General features: G+C 36.2%; 1 protein-coding gene across 1 annotated transcript; it reads left to right on the top strand.

Moving 5' to 3' along the window:
• The first annotated feature begins 21 nt into the window (after positions 1 to 21).
• On the top strand, positions 22 to 19,439 carry LOC134854470 (14-3-3 protein beta/alpha-1-like). The gene is made up of 6 exons (XM_063870728.1): positions 22 to 314; positions 7,621 to 7,828; positions 8,120 to 8,305; positions 14,593 to 14,718; positions 14,854 to 14,973; positions 19,118 to 19,439. Exons 1-6 carry the CDS (start codon positions 202 to 204, stop codon positions 19,211 to 19,213), a joined length of 849 nt encoding a protein of 282 aa, XP_063726798.1. The 5' UTR covers positions 22 to 201; the 3' UTR covers positions 19,214 to 19,439.
• The last annotated feature ends 96 nt before the right edge of the window (positions 19,440 to 19,535 follow it).

Consider the following 19,535-nt stretch of genomic DNA (forward strand, 5'->3'; position numbering starts at 1 on the left):
TTTTTGAGAGTTTAATGCTAGTTAGTTTACTGATGTTCGAGCAACAATTACATACATTCTGAGCTTTACTATATTTTGTATTCGCAACTTTATTTTTTAACTGTGTCTTTTACAGCTAAATCTGTTTAAACTTGAGGCCGCCGTTCTTTACTCTTAACTCGAATATTATTCAACTGGATCCGCTGGGAGAGTTCATTTGACATGGCGCCGCAGGATAGAAACAAACCTATCAGGCTGAATGATAAGATCCTCTGGCAGAACCTAGGCGACTCGGACCTGCTCCAAATGGCAGAATATGCAGAACAGATGGAAAAGTGAGTGCAGCATTTGCACAGCAAAAATCCATAAGCATCAAAAGGCAATTTTCTTAATCAATTGGCAGAAATTTTGTCCCTGCTCTCATCAACTTGTAATCTTTTGTATATTTTTTCACTCAAAGGACTAAATGATCCAGGTCAAGGTTCTGACTTATAAATAGCCAATGAATGGGTGAAAAGAGCGGAAGACAACACATGAAGAAGCCGTATAATTATTCTTCTCCGAAGTTCCATAAAACGAGCAGAAGTTTCCTAACTACTTTTCAAATGTTTTCCGCCCATAGAAATTTTGTCATTGAAAGTTGTCCCGCCCATTTCCGCTGAAAGTTCATCATTGAATGATCTCAAATTGCTAAATAATTTGCTATTGTTGCCCGTATCCTTGACTAAATTCGGGCTTATGAAAGTTTCCACTTTTTTCACCCATCTAATCAATAAACTTTTTCTGAAAATTCAACGCAAAAAAATACCATGCGGCAATATTCTTTTTTCAAAGTTTTGGAGTTGCCGCCGATTTCATGGGTAATTGTCAAAGAATGTTTATAATTTTCCTAATTTGCACTTTCTCGTCATCCTAAAATTCTTGCTTTTTCTTCCCATCTTAAATATAATATTGCGACTATTAAAAACTCTGTCTCTATACCAGAATTGTAAGAAAAAGGTTTATTTGGAAAACGATGCATGACAACGTGGGAACAGCCAGAAATGAAATTTAATTTTAGCCGCAAAATGCTCTGTGAAAATTTTTTGAGGTTTTTTCAGATGTTGAACTTCAATAACTTTAAAACCGAAATCTCTTTTCTGCTTTAATGCATAATGAAGTGCAGTAGCGGATTTAGGGGGGGGGGGGGGAGGGCGGGGGCTGACGCTTTTTTCTCAAGGATTCGACCCCCTGCTGACCCAAAGGGTCCCTCCCCCCTTTGTACTATTTTGAGATATCCATATTTGCTGAGCGACCCTAAAAATTTTCTAAAGGCGCCTTCGGCGCGAATCTAGGTAATTTTGAGGGGAGGTGGGAGCGCGCCCCGAAAAAACGCAATTTTTTGGTCGAAATTTTCCAAAAAGTGCCTAAAAACGCCTTTTTGGGCCTTTTTTTAAGCCTTTTTTCAAAAATTTGCCTGCGGCGCACAAAATTTGGTTAAGTTAGTGTCTTTATAATGGTTTGGTAGAGCTCAGAAAACTAATTTAGTAGTCGACCGAAAGAAGAAAAAAATGTCGACAAAATTTTCAATTTTTTTTTAAAATCCGCACCCCCTCGAGAAATTCCTAGATCCGCGCCTGGTTATGTGCGCTTTTACTCTTCGTATTTTGTTAAGTTCGAGCATCCACCCCCATGGTAACGAAAACTGGGGCGAGCTCCATCGTAGCTTGTGTTAGCTAGTTTCTTGTGAGGGTCGAAACATCGGCTGAGTGGTTTATATTGTCTTATTTTCAGCTGCATTGGTTTACTAGATCCCTTTTTTGGATTTTTCTAATTTTTGGCTTTTTTGCTTTTTCGAACTTTTTGCTATTAGCGTGCCAAATAATGGGATTACTAAATGAGGGCACTGAGTCCCAAAATTAACTGCCCTCAGTAGCATAGTTTGGTTCACATAATTTTGCTCATGGGCGCATTGTTTTTGATTGCCTCTAGACTCCGGGAAAAAGAGTGACTTGTAATTTACACCTCTACATTAACCTTTTTGGGTTGACTTTAATAGACCAAACATGCTAATTATATAATTCCATAAACTAAGTCTATGTAAAAATACTAGTCATACAAGTTTCATACATTTCGCAAAAATGATGCCATCGTGTTTTGAAGAACTTTTTTCTTGTTTTTTTTTTCCATAAAACTCTGTGTATCGTACTAAATAAAAAAAGAAACACTTTTCGTCAAAAAAAGTTTTAATCATACAATTTCCATATAAGAAAATTGTATGACTAGCATTTTTTTGATAGCGACAACGAAAATTTTTCCAAGTAATTTTGAAATTGCCCCAAAATTTTTTTGCTTTTTTCCTCTTTTTCCTTTTCGCTGATAATTTTATTCAAAACGCTAAAACCTCCTAATTTTTGTATGACATGCTTGTAAATGCCTCATTACGAGGCCAAACTATGCACTGTATAGGCGCACAATCTTGTGTCTGTATGTTCCTGTATTCCAGAGACAAGTCTTTAACATGTTAAATTTTTGTATAAACGATCAAAGAAAATGAAAGAACAAAAGGAGAACAAATGGAGCGTCCTTGTTGCGGAATCCGCTTTCATTTCCCAAAAAGCCTAGTTTAGCCTCGTAATGCTTGATCAATGTCTGATAACTTAAAAATTCAAATTTTAATAGTAATCATCGTTGAAAAAGTTTGCCAAAATTTAAAAGTCTGATACTTTCGTTATATTGTTTGTGCAAGATAAAATTTAGAAGTTTCAGGCCGTTTCGAATGCATTATTAATGGGAGACGGTCAAACCTTTGGTCACTCTATTTTGAGTAACCAAGATTTAGTGACTTGTTCGGTTACGAACACAACCAAAAAATTTTGAGAAATTAAAATGAAAAAATCAATATTTTTGGTTTATGGATAAATGCTAGTCATACAATTTCCATATATGAAAAATCACTAACATAAACCTTTCATGCAATTTTCTGTTTTTATGGAATTGCATGAAAAGTGTATGAGTAGCATTTTTCCATATATGAAAAGTTTATGGCTAGCTTTTTTGGCTAACCTGGGTTCACTGTTACTGAAGTTATCGGGCAACAAGAGTTGCCCAAGAATACTGCCTTGAAATAATGGGATTAATGGTTTTTTTTAAACTTTTTTAAACGCGCAGAAAAATCAAATGCGTAGAAGAACGCGTATATTTTTATGTGCGAGTATGATTCTTACAAATGAAAAATCTCACGTAAACGAACGGGATGTTCCCATTTGACTCGCGCAGCTGTAGCCGGCTTATATTTCCCTCCCAGACAATGGTATAGAGCCATTTAGATGCTTGATCGTTTCAAGACTGAAGTTGCTACCGCTATTGAACCAAATGACCAATGGAGTGCGACGAATAGCATTATACCTTATAAATACCTTTGAAAAGAAACTCGTATTCAATGGTGAACCAATCTTGAGTTTTATTTTCCTTGTGGTCATAAAAGTATAAAATTGCGGTATCGCTGCTCAAAAATTCTCTGATTAATTTTTTTTTTAATTAGTCCACATCCACGCCCGAATTAGAGGAGAATCATTTAACAAAAGCAAACCAAGCAAAGGAAAAATTGCACTCACGGCCGTGAAAATTTTTATTATGCACTTATTGCAGATATGTAAGTGAACGTTAAATGACTTTGACAAGGAGCTGAGATCCAGGTGGTCAATTCTCAAAAAAAAAATTGGCTCGCAGATAGTGTAGGTACTGCTTCTGATGACAAAGGTTGTTATCATGAAAAAAAAAATTCCGCAAGATCAAGTCATACGTTAGGAATGATAGGTTGCTTTGAGTCATATTCAGTTTGAGCGAGGCTTACAGTTCCTTCTGTGGAATGAATGAGATTCGCGAGGCAAATAAACAGTGTGTCTCATGCGCTAAAGTTCGATTTTTTACCCTTGTTTTTTTTGCCGCGGCCGTTTCTGTTAGGTTGGTTTTCCCTTGTTTTGAATGTGCTAGAGTGTGCTAGTTTTTGGCTCAATTTTTGGTATGAAAGATTACGAAGTATGCGAAGCTTCCAAAATAAAGTTAGTTCACCGAAAAAAAGTTTTTTTTTTGGTACAACATTAAAGAAACAATGTTTGCTGCCTGCAGGCCATCACAGAGATCGCTCACGGGACCAAACGAAAAATCCATCCAACTACTGATGAATCATGGAACATTTTTCTTGGACTCTTTTTTTCAGCATCGTAGGATTATCTCTATTGTAGACATAGAACCATTGATCAACACTCGTGGCCTTTGTGAAATTCTTCCATCCTGTTTGCAATGAAGATAGGTTGTTTATATTCTAATTATAGCCACTGAAGAGCCATGGTTCACTCAGCCATCAAATGAATGATCAACTATTTAGCAATACCTACCTTCAAGCGGATAGCAAGATTTGAGATGAGGCAACTTTCGCAATTTTTTGACGCTTTTAACCAATGACGATTTTAATTCAAAAAGTTTTTTCACACGGAGGCAAATAAATACTGATCCAAAACTGGTACCAAAAGAAGTGATTTGAACCTATTCCGGTGCAAAAAAATGACCAAGCTTTCTACTCATTTTTCCAGGTATGGCCTATCATGATGCGAGGCATGAAACTTGACGTGGTGTAAATGGGCTGTTCATTGTTGACATTGAATACAATACAAACGCCGAGTTTTAGTTTCTGTGGAGTGTTTAAAAAAATCAAAACAAAATTTCAAGTTTTTTTTGACGTTTTTTTTTGAAAATCATCCCTCCCCCACACGTTATCTAAAGTTCAATGTGATATACTTTGCGATTCTTTGATGTCTTTGTCTTACTCCATTCCAAATTACCCTATTCCGTTTTAACCTATACTAGCTTACCCTATGTTCCTCTTACCCTACGCAATTTTACCCTCCAATTGAAGAAACTACAACTTACCCCAGCTCATTGACGAAACCAAAACAGAATATACCCGAACAGATCAATTAACCATAATTTTGATCAAAAAACCATCGACGCACGTAAGAACAAAATATCAAAGCAACGCAAAATTTGCTTGTTCAACAACCAAATGAGTTCAAAGCATCAACGAACAATAAAATTAATCTGAATATAATCTTTTGCGCTGTGACTATTTCTAAAAACAGCAAAAGTCGAGTACAGTTGAGTCGCTGCAGCTTGTTAGATAATGCGTGTGCTTTAGTTCGAAAAGTGTAAAAGATCGTATTAACGCGAAGTCAAAAAAATTTAATTGAATTTCCAAAAATATTATGAACTTCATTGGTTCAACAAAAAGCGAGCATAGACCCTCAGTGCCAGGCCAGGACGGCACCGGCACTGGGGAAGGGTTGGGGGAGAAGAAGAAAAAAGGGGCGAGCTAAAATAAAAATTTTAAATAATTTATAATTGAATTTTTATTGAACCACTATAATGTTCTCGTTATTTTTTTCGACTAGGATTGTCGTTTCCTCTCACAGCTATCCGGATATTTAAATTCTGATTTGGGGTTTCACTTCGTTGAGGAATGTTTATTGGGAGGGATGACTAACCTTAAACCAGGCAGTAACACCAAGATTTCATCTTTCTATAGCATTCGTTGTTCGGATCAAGCCAGTAGCTGCCTCCTTCGAATATTCCATAGACTTGTTAAAAAGAAAGGCTACCGAAAATTTCTTCATACAGTTTTCACTTGAAGCAATTTTTCTGGAAATACGAAGCAACCTCAACCACTATTTTTCAATAACTAAATTGTCCAGGTCAAAACGGCCGGCAACTTCTTCTTATTCCTCGATGACTTGAACAAATGCCAGTTCAATTAACTCAATATATTCAATACCACCACTATCGAGTAGATAGAAATCTTTGTTCTGATTAGGCAGTACAAAAAACTTATCAATTCTTGGCGTGACGAAAAGCTGGACAGTTGTTTTTGGTCGATTGAAAGACATGTTAATGGCAGAGCGTAAAAAAAGAAACTAATTGGATGTTTTTTTCATCGGACACTGTTTGAAGGCTAGTTGCAATAATGCAGCTGTTGAGAGGTACCTGCTGAGTTTTGGTTAAATGTTTCGTTTGTTTCACTAATATTCTGGCGGAGCGGCAAGGGAACACCTTGTGCCTGTGGTTTTTTTCTTCTAGATACCAGAGCTTCTCCCTGAGTGATTGCAGTCGCCTTGCATTTGGGGGAGTGCCATTGTGAGCGTTTTGAATTTTCGTTGCTATTCTTTGCTTCTTACTTTTTCGTGAATTCGTTTTTCTCCATGACAAGCATTTCGCAATTTTTCAGTTCTAATTCCCATGACGTGTAATTTGGCTCATTGTGTATAGTTTGCAAAAAAACGGTAAATTGATTCAAGCCTTGTGTTCATTTCTATATTAATTACTGTTTATGGGGATTGAAATCTGCTAATTTTGTTTTAACCTACTTTTTTGGCCAAAGTTTTTAATCGAGTCCATAGAGTACTCGGTTTATTCACCGAGACATTTTTTGAGTCTACATCGTTGAACTCAATTGAAATACCACTTCCTTACATGTCCCTAGCACCTAGTGTGATAAAGGATAGAACATAATTGCATGTAACTTGGCATAGCTAGATTGGAATAGGGTAAATTGTCCTGCCACCATACTTTGCATATAGCGAAGTATAAAATAGGCCAAAAAGCATGCCGCAATCCAATTGGGAACAATTTTCAAGACGGATTAAAACTCCGCTCACTCGTAAATCGCCCAAAACTCATCGCGCGTTACTTGTCTCAAATTGGCCAAATTGTCAATTTTTAAACCCCATAATTTTATTTTAAAATAATCAGAAGTCAAATATCTTTTCAAATTTGAGCTTAGGACAACAATATAATTTGAATGATATAAATAGAAACTGCTATTTAAAAAGTGGAAATTTGTCTGGAAAAAAAACCACCACGAGCAGAAAAGTTCCGTCATTTTCTTCGAAAGTTGGAACGATCAAGTAAAAAGATTGTTTGTAGTTTTCTGTGTCTTTTAGCTGGGAACGCATTTTGGCACAGTTTTAAATCTACTTCGGATTATTAATAAATCATTGGAGACAGTTTCGGTTCCAACTTTTAGTCCATTCTAATAGAAGGTGGTGTTTCGAAGTGACCAAGTTTGACGCAGGATGTGCTCAGATCAGTTTGAGTTTTGATAAGAATGACTTACCTAGCTGGATTTGATATTCAAGGGTAAAAATAATTTTCCCGATTTTGTCCAATTTATTTATAAATTTTGCATCATTCCGCTCAGGTTATTTTTGGAAGTTTTGACCGGGTTGTATCAGTTCGCTCCTTCCTAAAAATTGGGTTTTATTGGTGCTGATGAGCCATTTTGAAAAAGAAGTATTGATTGACCTAAAATAATATCATGAAATAGCACTAAGAATTTTAATAAAAGTGTCGAGTTGGTTGTGAAAAAATATTCAAGTAAAATACTGATTAGCGAATTGCTTATTGTACCAGTTTTTATACCATTTGAGCCTGTGAATTGTGATCCGGGATGTTCAATCTTAAAATGGAATGTATGTGTTAGTCAGGCGGGCATAATAGCGGTTCCTCGTATAAAGCTGAACAGTTTGTATCTTTGTCCTTTGCCTCGTGGATACTCAATATCTCTAACTTTCAAAGATTTCACAATCTCTTAACATGATTCTTGTGTAGATTTGACGACATGCGACAAGCGATGCGCCACTTCGTGGAGAGACGGAAATGGGTGAACAGCGAGGAGAGGAATCTACTAGTGGACGCGTACAAGACACTCGCCACCCAACTGAGGGGACAGTGGAGGGTGGCAGTGAGTCTGTACCACACCCAGAACTCAAACACAGACTCGCTCGCCGAATTCTCCCATAATGCAGACGGAAAAAAGGTAAGTAGGGGCAGGTTTTTTCATTTCAACCATTTCGATTTTTTCACCTGAGAGTAAAAATTGCAGCATACTTTCAGCTGGAGTAAAAATTGCAGCATACTTTTCAATTTTGGGGAAAAACTTCGAAGAAAAAAAATAATGATGAAACTTTTTAACAATAGAAGTTCAAGCTAAAACCTTGAAAAGTTTTCCGAAACTATGATTTGAAAATGTTTTCAAATGTTTGTCTAATTGCGTACAAGCATTTGTCATGCTCTCTAACCATTGTGTTTGTGTGTGTGTTTTGTTCAGATCACAGTGAAAGAGCAGGAGCGTCTGTTCGAGTTGCGGCGGAAGGAGTCGCGTCTGATGGTGGCCCAAATTAGCAAGGAGATGCGGGAGTTGTGCGAGGAGATCATGGCTCTCATCACCGACTACCTCCTCCCCTCCACCCCCGACAACAAGGCCGAAGACAGAGTTTATTGGCTCAAGATTAGGGTAATCGTTTTCATTCTAAAATTGACTCGCGCGCGTGTGTGTGTTTGTGTATGTGTGTGTTTTTGCCTGCGTGTGTGTTTTTGTGTGTGTGTGTGCGTGTTTAATACTTTAATAGTTTTTGTGCTGACGAAACGAGGTTGTTCAAAACAGTATTTAGTTAGCCTTTAAACGGATTAGAAGAAAAAGCAATGTAAAAGAAAGCTAACGTTCGAAAATAATATTCTTTTTCGAGAAAATCAATTTGAAGTGTGTGTTTACACTTTTGGCAAAATATAGGCTGTTGCAGACGCTTAATTTGTCAATCCAGGTCGGCCTAGGTCGTTTTAGGAAGTAAATGTTTTATTTTTTCACGAAAAAAAACGATGTGTTAGAAACCTGTTTTAAAGCGAAAAAATTCGACAATTTTTTTTGTTAAGTCCACTGGCGATTGTCAATTTGCTCAAAGAGCGGATATAGAAACAAAACAGTACAACACCAGTCTATTTCATTTTTCTAATTGCAGGCTTAGGCCTATCGGCTAGGGCGCAATCATTTGCTATAATTATAGTTTAACTTTCTGTTTATCACGCAGGTTCCACAAATAATCATCGCAATGGGTGGAGTGAGAAATTAATTTAAAGCCCTCTCAGACTTAGTTTAGACGATTTGAAATAAAATTTTTAAACAATTTTTCAGTGTCGACTGGTTTCAGTTTTTGATTCTTAGTCTTATTTCGAGAAAATAAAGCGAGCGAGCAAGCTTAGAATAGTCTGATTTTTACAACACATAAAGTCGTGGAAGTTTAATTTTTCCCTTGTAAAATTGGTTTTGGACATTTTCTCTAGCCTTTTCTTTAAAATAAAAAAGTTTAAAAAATTATTATAATTTATGTTTTATGTTTTTTTTCTACTCATATTTGAAAAAAAAAGGTTTTGAATATACCTTATTTACTTTTTCTATCAAATATGTTTAGTTGTTAGGCCTCAATTCAGATCCTCCCATCAAACCAAAAACATAAAATGAGAAAATTTGAAAAAAAAACAATTTCTCACGTTTTTACAGACAGTTAAATGAAAATTGACAGCTCAAGCATAAGAAAGTTATTTCAATCGTCGCGATACAAAGCATCGAAAGCCAAAGTCACGAGGGAGGAGGTTGCCAGAATATGATCACAAATGACTCATGAGAAGAACAACATTATGCACGTCACAACCGAAAATGATTGCAAGTTTTTCGACCAAAAGTATGTGCGTTGAAAACATCCTATCGGTCATGAGGACAGGAAACTTGGAGATGATGAAAAATACGACTGGTTGTTTAAAAGTACTGTCTGTATTCTATCGAGAAAAGAAAAACATAAAGCAGAAGACCCAGAATTTGACAACAAAAAGGCGACGCTAATGAGTTGTTCAGACGAGTCGAGTGCCAACCAGGGAGGGAAATAAGATGGTGACTTTAACTTTGTAACGTCAATGGATACTGATTCGACAATACTGCAAAGTGCACAATCATTAGTTGATGGACGCTTGAAAAGTGAGCAAACATCAAAAAAGACTGTTGGAGCAAACTGCCGCAGCAAAGATGGAGAGACGAAAGGCGCTAAGAAAGCTTAACAGACCAAAGTTGGAACAAGTCAACTAGCGATGCCAACCATCTTTGAGAAGAAGAGGAAATGGCCGAAACTCTACTGCGGAGAAAAAAGACCTCTACTGCAAAGGAGAACAAAAAAAAGAAGTGAACAATCCCAAAATTATAACAAACTAGAAGCAACGATTGAAGAAATTGTCAGTAGGGAATCACTTAACCGATCCGATACAGGGGAGCAAGGACCAATTCAAGTCATCCTGGTGGATTCGAACACAGAAGAGAAAAAATATGACGCCCAGGAAATCAATATAGTTGAGCCACCGCTTCGAGTAAGCCATTTTTACCGAAAAGACAGTTAACGGCTGTCCGTGCAGCTAGGTGAAGAGTGCTTATCCAACCTCTCAAAATTGTATGACAAGAGCTCGCTGGCGAGCTTCCCTCCGAAAACAATTGGCTGAACCGTCTTCGGCGTGTCGTGGAAACAGGGGAAAAGAAACATTTTGAGCTAATGGGACCCTATACAAACCCGCTCCGAAATCAGATGGCAGTGCTAGACGAATGCGTTCGGGTGGATAATCGCCTGGCGGTTCCTGTGCAGTTGCGTCTAGCCATAATGAAATGAATGGACACTATGGTCAGGAAGCTTTCGTAGGAGCTTCGAAGTACTTGTTGTGGCCCACTTGCAAAAGGACATTTTAAATCTTGCGGGAGGAAACGTATAATTGATCAGTATAATGTATAATGCATCATAATGAAACGTATAATTGATCAGTCACGGGAAAAAGTCAAAATAGTCAGAAAAGGAATGTCAACCAGAAACACCAGGCCAATGTTTGAGAAATATTTGTCAAACAGTAAGAGAAAACTAGGGAATTAATAAGAGAGGCAAAGAATTTGCTCAAAATTAAAGCCAAATAGAACGAGGAGCATCGGGACGCCGCAAAGAATGACATCAGAAGGATTGAGGATTTGGCGGGGCAGACAAACCTGGAGCTCAAAAGGGAAAAGTGAACTTATGGGAGAGGGCTTTATCGAGGTTAAATAAGAGGACCTAACAAATACTTTTCCATTCTGAAAGAAAGATAACAGATAGAGCGGGCAATTGGTTAAAAAACCGCTCAAAAGAAAGGTCGTATCAAATACAAGTTTTGCTATCAAGACGACTGGATGGGCAGTTTATCGCAAAAGGTAAGATAAACGCGTCAAGTGAGCCTACGCAAAAGTCAAGCAAAAACCCTACAGCTGAATCAAAGATGATGCCTCAAAAAATCAGAGCATCGGAATGGCTAAGAAGAAAGCGAGTCAGAAGAAGACAACTCTTACTTACGCAGCCTCAGCAGGCCGATATTGATTTTTCAAATGAGAGGTTCCAGGAGAAGCCCACTAAAGTGACGTCGAAAAAGACTGAATCAGGAGCGACGTGAACTTTTCGGTCAAAAGCAAAATTGATCATGGGAGGACCAAAATTGGTGCAAGAGAACCGATGACGCAAGAAAAAATGGCTAGGAAATAATCAAAGAAGGAAAACCGACCGTGCAAGAGGCTCGACGCGAAAAAAGGCTCGGCTCGAGGAGCAACCAAGGTCAACACCAAAGGAGGCAGTCTCAAAATTGAAAAAACTACGAAGCCCTGACAGATCAACAAAACCAGATGAGATCGTAAATGCCTTTCAGAACCAGGACTTTTCACCGTTCGAATGGGCTGACTTGGCGGGGGGTGGGGGGGGGGGGGCGTGCAGAAATTCAAGGATGATTCAAAAGGAAAACATCAATATTCTCGCTAAAAATGCGATGACAACTTTAATCCGCCGCCACGATTCAGGTATAGAGGACAAGGGAATTAGAAGAAGCTCTCGTCAAACAAGGGCATGAAGACAATATGTTTCAGAGAGCTGTTCAAACAATCAATGAAACTAATTTCAGCAGAATAATATTCCGGAGGACGTGTACTCAAAGCTGCTTTAACAGCATAACGAGAAAACTTGGCAATGTTATTTATCAAATTGGACCGTCTGGGACTACTAGAACGTCATCTTTTCCGGCAAAAACTTGTTTATGCGACCTTTGATCCCAAAAAATCATAGAATGCGTGTTGAGAGAAACAATTGACGGAGGACTGAAAGCAAACAGAAATGCAGAGAGGACTTAAAAAAACATTTTGCATTCGAATTTTGCATTGAATGCTAAAAAAAACTTCTATAAAATTATTTGTTGAAAATTTTCCCTGCCAGGCGGCGAATGCGATACTGCGCTAGCAGTAACCTCAGATATTAAATTTATGTCAATGTTCATGACGTATCAAATTTAAACCAAAGTCAAGATAGATCCAATTATTTAAGCAGCTGGAATATTCAGATTGCGATATGCGATAGCTATGACTCAGCTGAAAACAAAAGAACAAGTGTTCAAATATCAATTGAATTATTTCTGAGTTTAAAACGTTTTATAACCAAGAGATTTCCTCAGAATATCATAAAACCTTTGATTTTTGGTTCGAACAACATTAAACTGTTCCAAAAACATTTCCCTTGTCGAGAAAATCAGATTTATAATTTTTGATTTCTCGCTTATTTTCGAATAAGTAAAGCGATAGATTAACGTTCGTTAAATATAATATACGTATAATATTTCCATGTATGAATTTTCCAGATTTTTCAGATTTTTTGTTTCCAGATTTTTTATGCAGCTCGAATACTCAGAATGCGATTTGCAACAGCTATGACTCAGCTAAAAACAAAAGAATAAGGATTCAGATATCAATTGAAAAGTTTTTGAATTAGGAATGTTTAATATCCAAGAAAATTCTTCAGGATATCACAAGTCCTTTGATTTTTGATTCGAACGACATTAAAATTTTTCCAAAAAATTTCCCAGGACGAGAAAATCCGGTTCGAAACTTTTAGTTTTTCGACTTTTTTCGAGCGATTAAAACGATCGATTAACGTAAGGTATATATGAAATTCAGCAGTTCAGGCTAAGAAAACTTCAGATTACAAAAAATGAAACTAGTTTTGAGAGCTTCATTTGGAGCTTCTTGGCAGAAAAATTGTTCAAAAAACTCAAAATTTTAGTGCAAAAAAAATTTGTTTAGTTTTTTGTTTTTTAAAAATAATTGGAATTTGCTAAAAATCAATTAGCAAATTACAGGAGTAGATCAAAGTACTTTGAATTAAATTAAAATTATTAAATTAGATCAAAGTTCCTTACTTCTGAAGTACCCATAAAAAATATACTTGTACAAATAAAAAGATAAAAGACAAACGGATCAGCTTTTTTTTTTAACTGAAAGTCAGAGTGAGCCGTGGACGTAGCCTTTTAAAATTTCTACAGAATGTAACGTTTACAAATAATGGATTACAATATTCAACGCCTATCACTTTCAGCTGAGTTTAAGTTTCTAAAACTTTCAAAATTCTGACTCTGGAAAATTCTACCTTCTATTTCATAAAAAACTTCAGGAGCCTTTCCATTTATGAAAATAAGACGTTAACATTGACAACTTTTTCAGTTTTTTTTAGCTTACAAAAAATGCAACTCTTTTGAGCCTGCTGCTCAAATGAAATTTTGACACCAGATAGTGCAGAATATTTTCAAAAATATATAAATATGTATATATATTTTTGCAAATAGATAGACCCGGTGAAAATACCGTCAAAAAATACTAAAAAAACGCTCAGTGAAATGCTGAAATTTTTTTAAAAAAAATTAGCAATCATTTCAAGCTTTGAAATTAACAAATAACATCTCTTGAATTAAAACTGAAAAAATGAATGTCAAATTGATGGAACTTAATCGCCAGAAGTTAAATTCATCACTTATTTGCAGCTTCATTGCTTGAATGAAAAAACTTGAAGCTTGCTGAAATTTTTTTTAGTTTTTCGACTTTTTTTGAGCGATTAAAGCGATCGATTAACGTAGGGTACATATAAAATTCATCAATTTGGGCTAGAAAAAACTTCAGTTTACTAAAAATGTAACAAATTTCAAAAGCTTCATTTAGAGCTTCTTGGCAAAAAAAACGTTCAAAAATTTTTAAAATTTTAGTGCAAAAAAAGCTTTGTTTGAAAACAATTGAAATCGGATATGCCTAATTTACTAAACTTCTACGCGTTCATATGGTTCTATCATCACATAACGTAGAAAAAAAAGACTTGTACCCAGGGGCGGATCTAGGATTTTCTCGAGGGGGGGGGCGGATTTTCAAAAAATTTTCCAAAATTTTGACGACCTTTTTTTTTTTTTTAGGTCGACTAAATTGATTTTTCGAGCTCTCCCAAAGCACTGTTTTGGCCCTACTTTGGCTAAATTTTTAGCGCCGCAGGCAAATTTTTGAAAAAACAGTCAAAAAAGCCGTTTTTGGGCAATTTTTGAAAAATTTTGACAAAAAAATCGCGTTTTTTTGGCGCGCGCTCCCCCTCAAAGTTAGTATATATTGGCGCCCAAGGCGCCTTTAGAAAAATTTTAGGGTCGGTCGGCCAAAAATGGATTTCTGAAAAAGTATCAAAGGGGGGACCCTTTGGGTCGGCAGGGGGTCGAGTCCCTGAGGGGGGGGGGGCGTCCGCCCCCCCGCCCCCCCCTAAATCCGCCCCTGCTTGTACCATTCTGTGCTACTTGCACAGCGACCGGCTATTCTTGTTGAGATTTTGTTTTACTTGGCTTAACTTATTAACAACAATTTACCAGACAAGTTATTAACAAACCAGTTAACATGAGTGTGTTTAGGCGGACTACTACCGGTACATGGCGGAGACAATGGAAGGGGAGGGGCGGAAGATGCAGGCTGAGAAGACAGAGACTGCCTACCAGGAGGCATACAAGAAGGCCATATCACTCACCGCATACAACCCAGTCAGTAGCAAATAAAATTAATCATGCATGAATATTATTATGACTCGGCTTTGTTGTCTAGCTCCCTCCTTGTTGCCTATGCTGAATTATGATGGTTGATTAGGATTGGGATCTATTTGATCGTTGTTTAAATAGGTCAGACTGGGTCTGCTGCTGAACATGGCAGTGTTCCATTTTGAGATCTACGGCAACCAGACCAGAGCAGTCAAGATTGCCAGGGACGCATACGACAAGTGTGTCTCCAATATGGGCAAGGTAGGCTCACTCGAAAAAAAACATTTCTGTTACTTCTTAACTGTTAAATATCTATACAAAATCTGTACAAAAATCTATACAAACAGTTACGATATTCACTTTGAAATGAGTTTTTCCGCTCATTTTCAAAATTGAATATTACTTATGAGTTTATCAAAAAATGCAGCAAGTAACAAAAGATTCAAAATTGTTTTGTTTTTTTTTAATTATTTTTTGTCAATTTTATCTAGAGGTATCGATATCTTTAACGTAACAAAAAAAAATCCGTAAAAACTTTTAGTTTCAAAGCTAAAAATATGGTTGAAAAAACACCCTTAGCACTGATACCGGTTCTTCCTTCAAAAAGTCGAAAAAACATGGAACTATTGACTCGACTCATCACTCTGTCGAAGTAATTTATGAAATATTTTCCCAGTTAAATTTAATTCAACTGAGTTTGTTATTTAAGTAAACTCAAATCAATTTTATTTCGTGTCAGTTATTTGTTTATTTACGAATAAATACTTAGTTTTCTATTATGTATCGAATCGATGCGCATAAAAGTTGTGTTAAAAAAATTGCTAATTGATTTTTATACTTTTTTTCATCGAAATTGGTTGAAAGATTGGCTTGATCATCTTATATTGCGTCAGTGAAAAACTACACTTTTCTAAGATGATCAAGCCAATCTTTCAGCCAAATTTGATGGAAAAAAAAAAATCAATTAGCAAATTACAGGAGTAGATCAAAGGACTTTGAATTAAATTAAAATTATTGAATTAGGTTAAAGTTCCTTACTTCGGAAGGGCGAGCAGACAATTCGGCCAAAAAAATTCAGCCAATTTGAAATTCAGACAATTCAGCCAAAAACATACAGACAATTCAGCCTGAGACAATTCAGCCAGTTTTACAAAACGCTAGATTCGAAAGAAAAATATCGGAATCGGAGTTATTTCTCGGTTTAAGGTCACCGGTGGGCGCGCTAGGCGCGCGTCGCCGCTTCGCGGCGATAACCGACTCTAAATTTCGTATAGAGTCCTTACCCTCTGTTGACAAGCTCGCAACACGCTGGCGCGACTGCGGCGGTCACTATTATTGGCTGAATTGTCTCTGGCTGAATTGTTTGTATAATTTTGGCTGAATTGTCTGAATTTCAAATCGGCTGAATTGTCTTTGGCCGAATTGCCTGGACGCGTTCGGAAGTACCCAATAAAAAAACAATATTTGCACAAATAAAAAGCTAAAAGACAAACGGATCAGCTTACTTTTTAACTGAAAGTCAGAGTGAGCCGTGGACGTCGCCTTTTAAAACTTCTACAGAATGTAACGTTTACAAATAATGGATTACAACATTCAACGCCTATCACTTTCAGCTGAGCTTAAGTTTCTAAAACGTTCAAAAGTCTGACTCTGGAAAATTCTACGCAAATTCTATTTCAGAAAAAAAACTTCAGGAGCCTTTCCATTTATGAAAGTAAGACATTAATATCGACAACGTTTTCAGTTTTTTTCTGGCTCAAAAGAATTGCAAAATTTTTTGAGCCTGCTGCTCAAATGAGATTTTGACACCCAATAGTGCAAAGTAATTTCAAAAAAAAAATTTTTTTTCTGCAAATAGATAGACGCGGTGAAAATACCGTCAAAAAGTACCAAAAAAGAAGCTCAGTGAAATGCTGAAATTTTAAAAAAAATTTTAGCAATCAAATCAAGAATTGAAAATAATAAATAACATCTCTTGAACTCATTTTGAAAAAATATATTATCAAATAAAATTTTGCACACTGTTGACTATATATGAAAATAATTTGAAATGATTGAACAATTTGCCGGAAAAATATAATTCGCACGACAATTGATTGAAGCTATGAAAATAAATTCAACTGTTAAACAGTTATCTAATACTCACAAATGAAAAAAGCACAAGACCAAATTGACTCAAACGATGAAAAAAGATTCCCCTACTTTCTTGTTTGAAAGCAGGATTGAATAATATTATAATTCTTCTCGAACCAAATACAGCTTTAAAATGGCAATTTCCAAATCGCTCGCAAGTATCAAAAAAACCTGTCTGAAAAGGTTTATTTCTCTAAGGAATCGAACCATCGACCTGAAGAATACGAGTCTCATTTTCTCACAGTTGCAGCAACGTCACCTTGGAAATTGCAAATAGCTATCAATCTAGCAGATAGAACGGATGCTTTTAAACCGCCAATGTTATGCAGCAAAAATGCCACCAAACGAGCACTTGTTTTTGCGAGTTGAGTGAGAAAAAAGGATTTGTAATATATCACTGCGCTCACTAGCTCGATTGAAGAAATATAGGCTAGAACCTGGCAGATCTTCGTGCTATGTTTTGAGATATTTTATGGAGGATGCAATGTTTTCCGATAGGTAATAGGATTCAAAATTTTAGTCTGTGTATCGACAAAAGACGGTAAAACTCAAGATGGTAAAGCTGATTGGATACTTCCCAGTTTTTGTGAAAGATTCTCCTTAATTCATTTAAAATAAACAATGATGAAAAAATAGAACTAGATTGGAACAGATCAATACAAAATCCGATAGTTTTAGAATTGCACTCTAGCAAAAATGTCAGAAACTCATATTTCACTCAAATGCGTAATATTTTTTTCATCCTTATTTAACTAATAAAACAAAAACTAGGAGCAAAATAAAAAAATTTTCTTTTGGATAAATTTCGAAATTTGTCTTTCAGTAGTTTATTTATACAATTAGCTAAAAAAATATGTCAAATAGGCTATTCAAATACTGAAAAAAAGTTAAAAATGATAATTTGAGAATTGTTCAGTTTTGGTTTGTGTGGGGCTCGAAATGTATTCAAAGAGTTTCGAGATAGACCTATTTTTCAGTAACGGCTCGCTCCATTTACCGCAACAGATATTTAGCATTGGCCGATGGTCATAACCAGTGGACAGAAACCACGTAATAGTCTAAATAGCAAGCCTGCTCTTAAATCACGGCAAAATTCTGAATGTTCCGACTGCATTTGATTCAAAGGTTATTGGCAAAAATATGAGAAGTGTACACAAAAAATGACCAATGAGCTCACTAGATTTCAATTAGGAAAATTCTGTGAGCGGAATTTTTCGTGTTGAGCTTTCAGCATCATAAACGACCAAAGGAAATATAGACTACAGGTTATATCTCCACGGATCAAATTTTAATCAGAATTTACTTCACCCGAGAATAGAAAACCACCAGAGGCATTTATATTCCTCGCTTTCTTTGAAAATCGGAACAATAAGCGTCAACTCGTTTACAATGTAATTATATTACAGCATGCAATTTTGTCCCGAACAAATTTTAGATCGGAAAAGAGCTAAGGCGTAGAACAATTTTTTATTGCTTTATTTTGACAAGTTCAAAGAAAACAAAATGGTTCCAAGTGAGGTATCATGTTAAAGTTTTCAGTCGTAATTCGAATTTGTTGTTTCGAGAAAAACTGGTCCTAATATTTTTGGTTTTGAGCCTTTTTTCAGAAATTTAGACATTTGTATTAAATAAGTGAAAGCAAATGGATTTTATAAAAAAAATTTCTTTTGTAACCGTAGTCGGACCATTCTGCTACTTCTAACATAACCGACTATCACGATATTTTGGCTCTGGTTCAAACCGATAGTATGAAAGATTCATTTTTCAGAATAACAGAAAGGAGCGCCTTTGTGAGCTTCCAGGATCTCACACACGTCACCGACCCGTGCGCTGTTTGATTTTTATCTTCACGGTGTATATCCTATGTAATGAATATGTCTGTGAAGTGGGGCCTAGGAAACTAGACGACAAGCACATTAGACGACAGTAAAACAATCATATTCCATAACTGACATTTATTTTCTCAATTGTAAACCCTGACTGTTCTCAGTCAGAGCCCACATGCTATCGAATAGTATACAGTTGTACTCATAATAAACCCGCTTTAACCAGCATTTTATTAGGCTTCATTGAGACATAGAAATTAAGATAAGAGTAAAGGCTAGGACCGACATTAGACTAAGGAGTTGCACGAAGCTATCCGGCTGAAAATAAGATAGCCAGACATTTTTAATAGTCCGCAATTACTATCTTATACAACCTCTGGATCAACTCATTACATTATTAAACGTTTTTACAAGTTTATGGTTCAAAGAAGGTTTTTTGTCTACAGGTGCCCGATGACCAGTTGAAAGACGTGAAGCTGATCCAAGACCTTTTGAGAGACAATCTAATGCTGTGGTGCTACACAGAAGACACCGACATATGAGTCATAGAATCCCTTAAGCCAACCACCCCACCTCAGTTGAATCATCATTGTCAACGCAGTCGCAATTGCCAGCGCCAAAAACCACACTTCAGAGATAATGACAACTTCGACAACTGCTGAATACAAACCATCACACTAAGCTAGCTTTTTGAACGAAACTTTAGTTAGAAATCTTTAATTGTGTAACTATAAATATCTTTATAAGGCATTAGAATCATTTGAAATACATAAATGTATCTTACGAGCTTTTGAATCAATTAATTTTCAACAAAAACGAGTCATTTTGAAATAGAAAAATATTTCTAGCATGTGTCTAATGATA

This window comes from Symsagittifera roscoffensis, chromosome 9 (genome assembly GCF_963678635.1).
Source record: "Symsagittifera roscoffensis chromosome 9, txSymRosc1.1, whole genome shotgun sequence".
Taxonomy (NCBI): domain Eukaryota; kingdom Metazoa; phylum Xenacoelomorpha; order Acoela; family Convolutidae; genus Symsagittifera; species Symsagittifera roscoffensis.

What these genes read in the sequence shown, in the direction of transcription:
- LOC134854470 (XM_063870728.1), top strand. Translation starts at nt 202, where the DNA reads ATGGCGCCGCAGGATAGAAACAAACCTATCAGGCTGAATGATAAGATC. An exon ending in CACTCACCGCATACAACCCA is followed by an intron (nt 14,719 to 14,853) that starts GTCAGTAGCAAA and finishes TTGTTTAAATAG; the next exon opens with GTCAGACTGGGTCTGCTGCT. An exon ending in GTGTCTCCAATATGGGCAAG is followed by an intron (nt 14,974 to 19,117) that starts GTAGGCTCACTC and finishes TTTTGTCTACAG; the next exon opens with GTGCCCGATGACCAGTTGAA.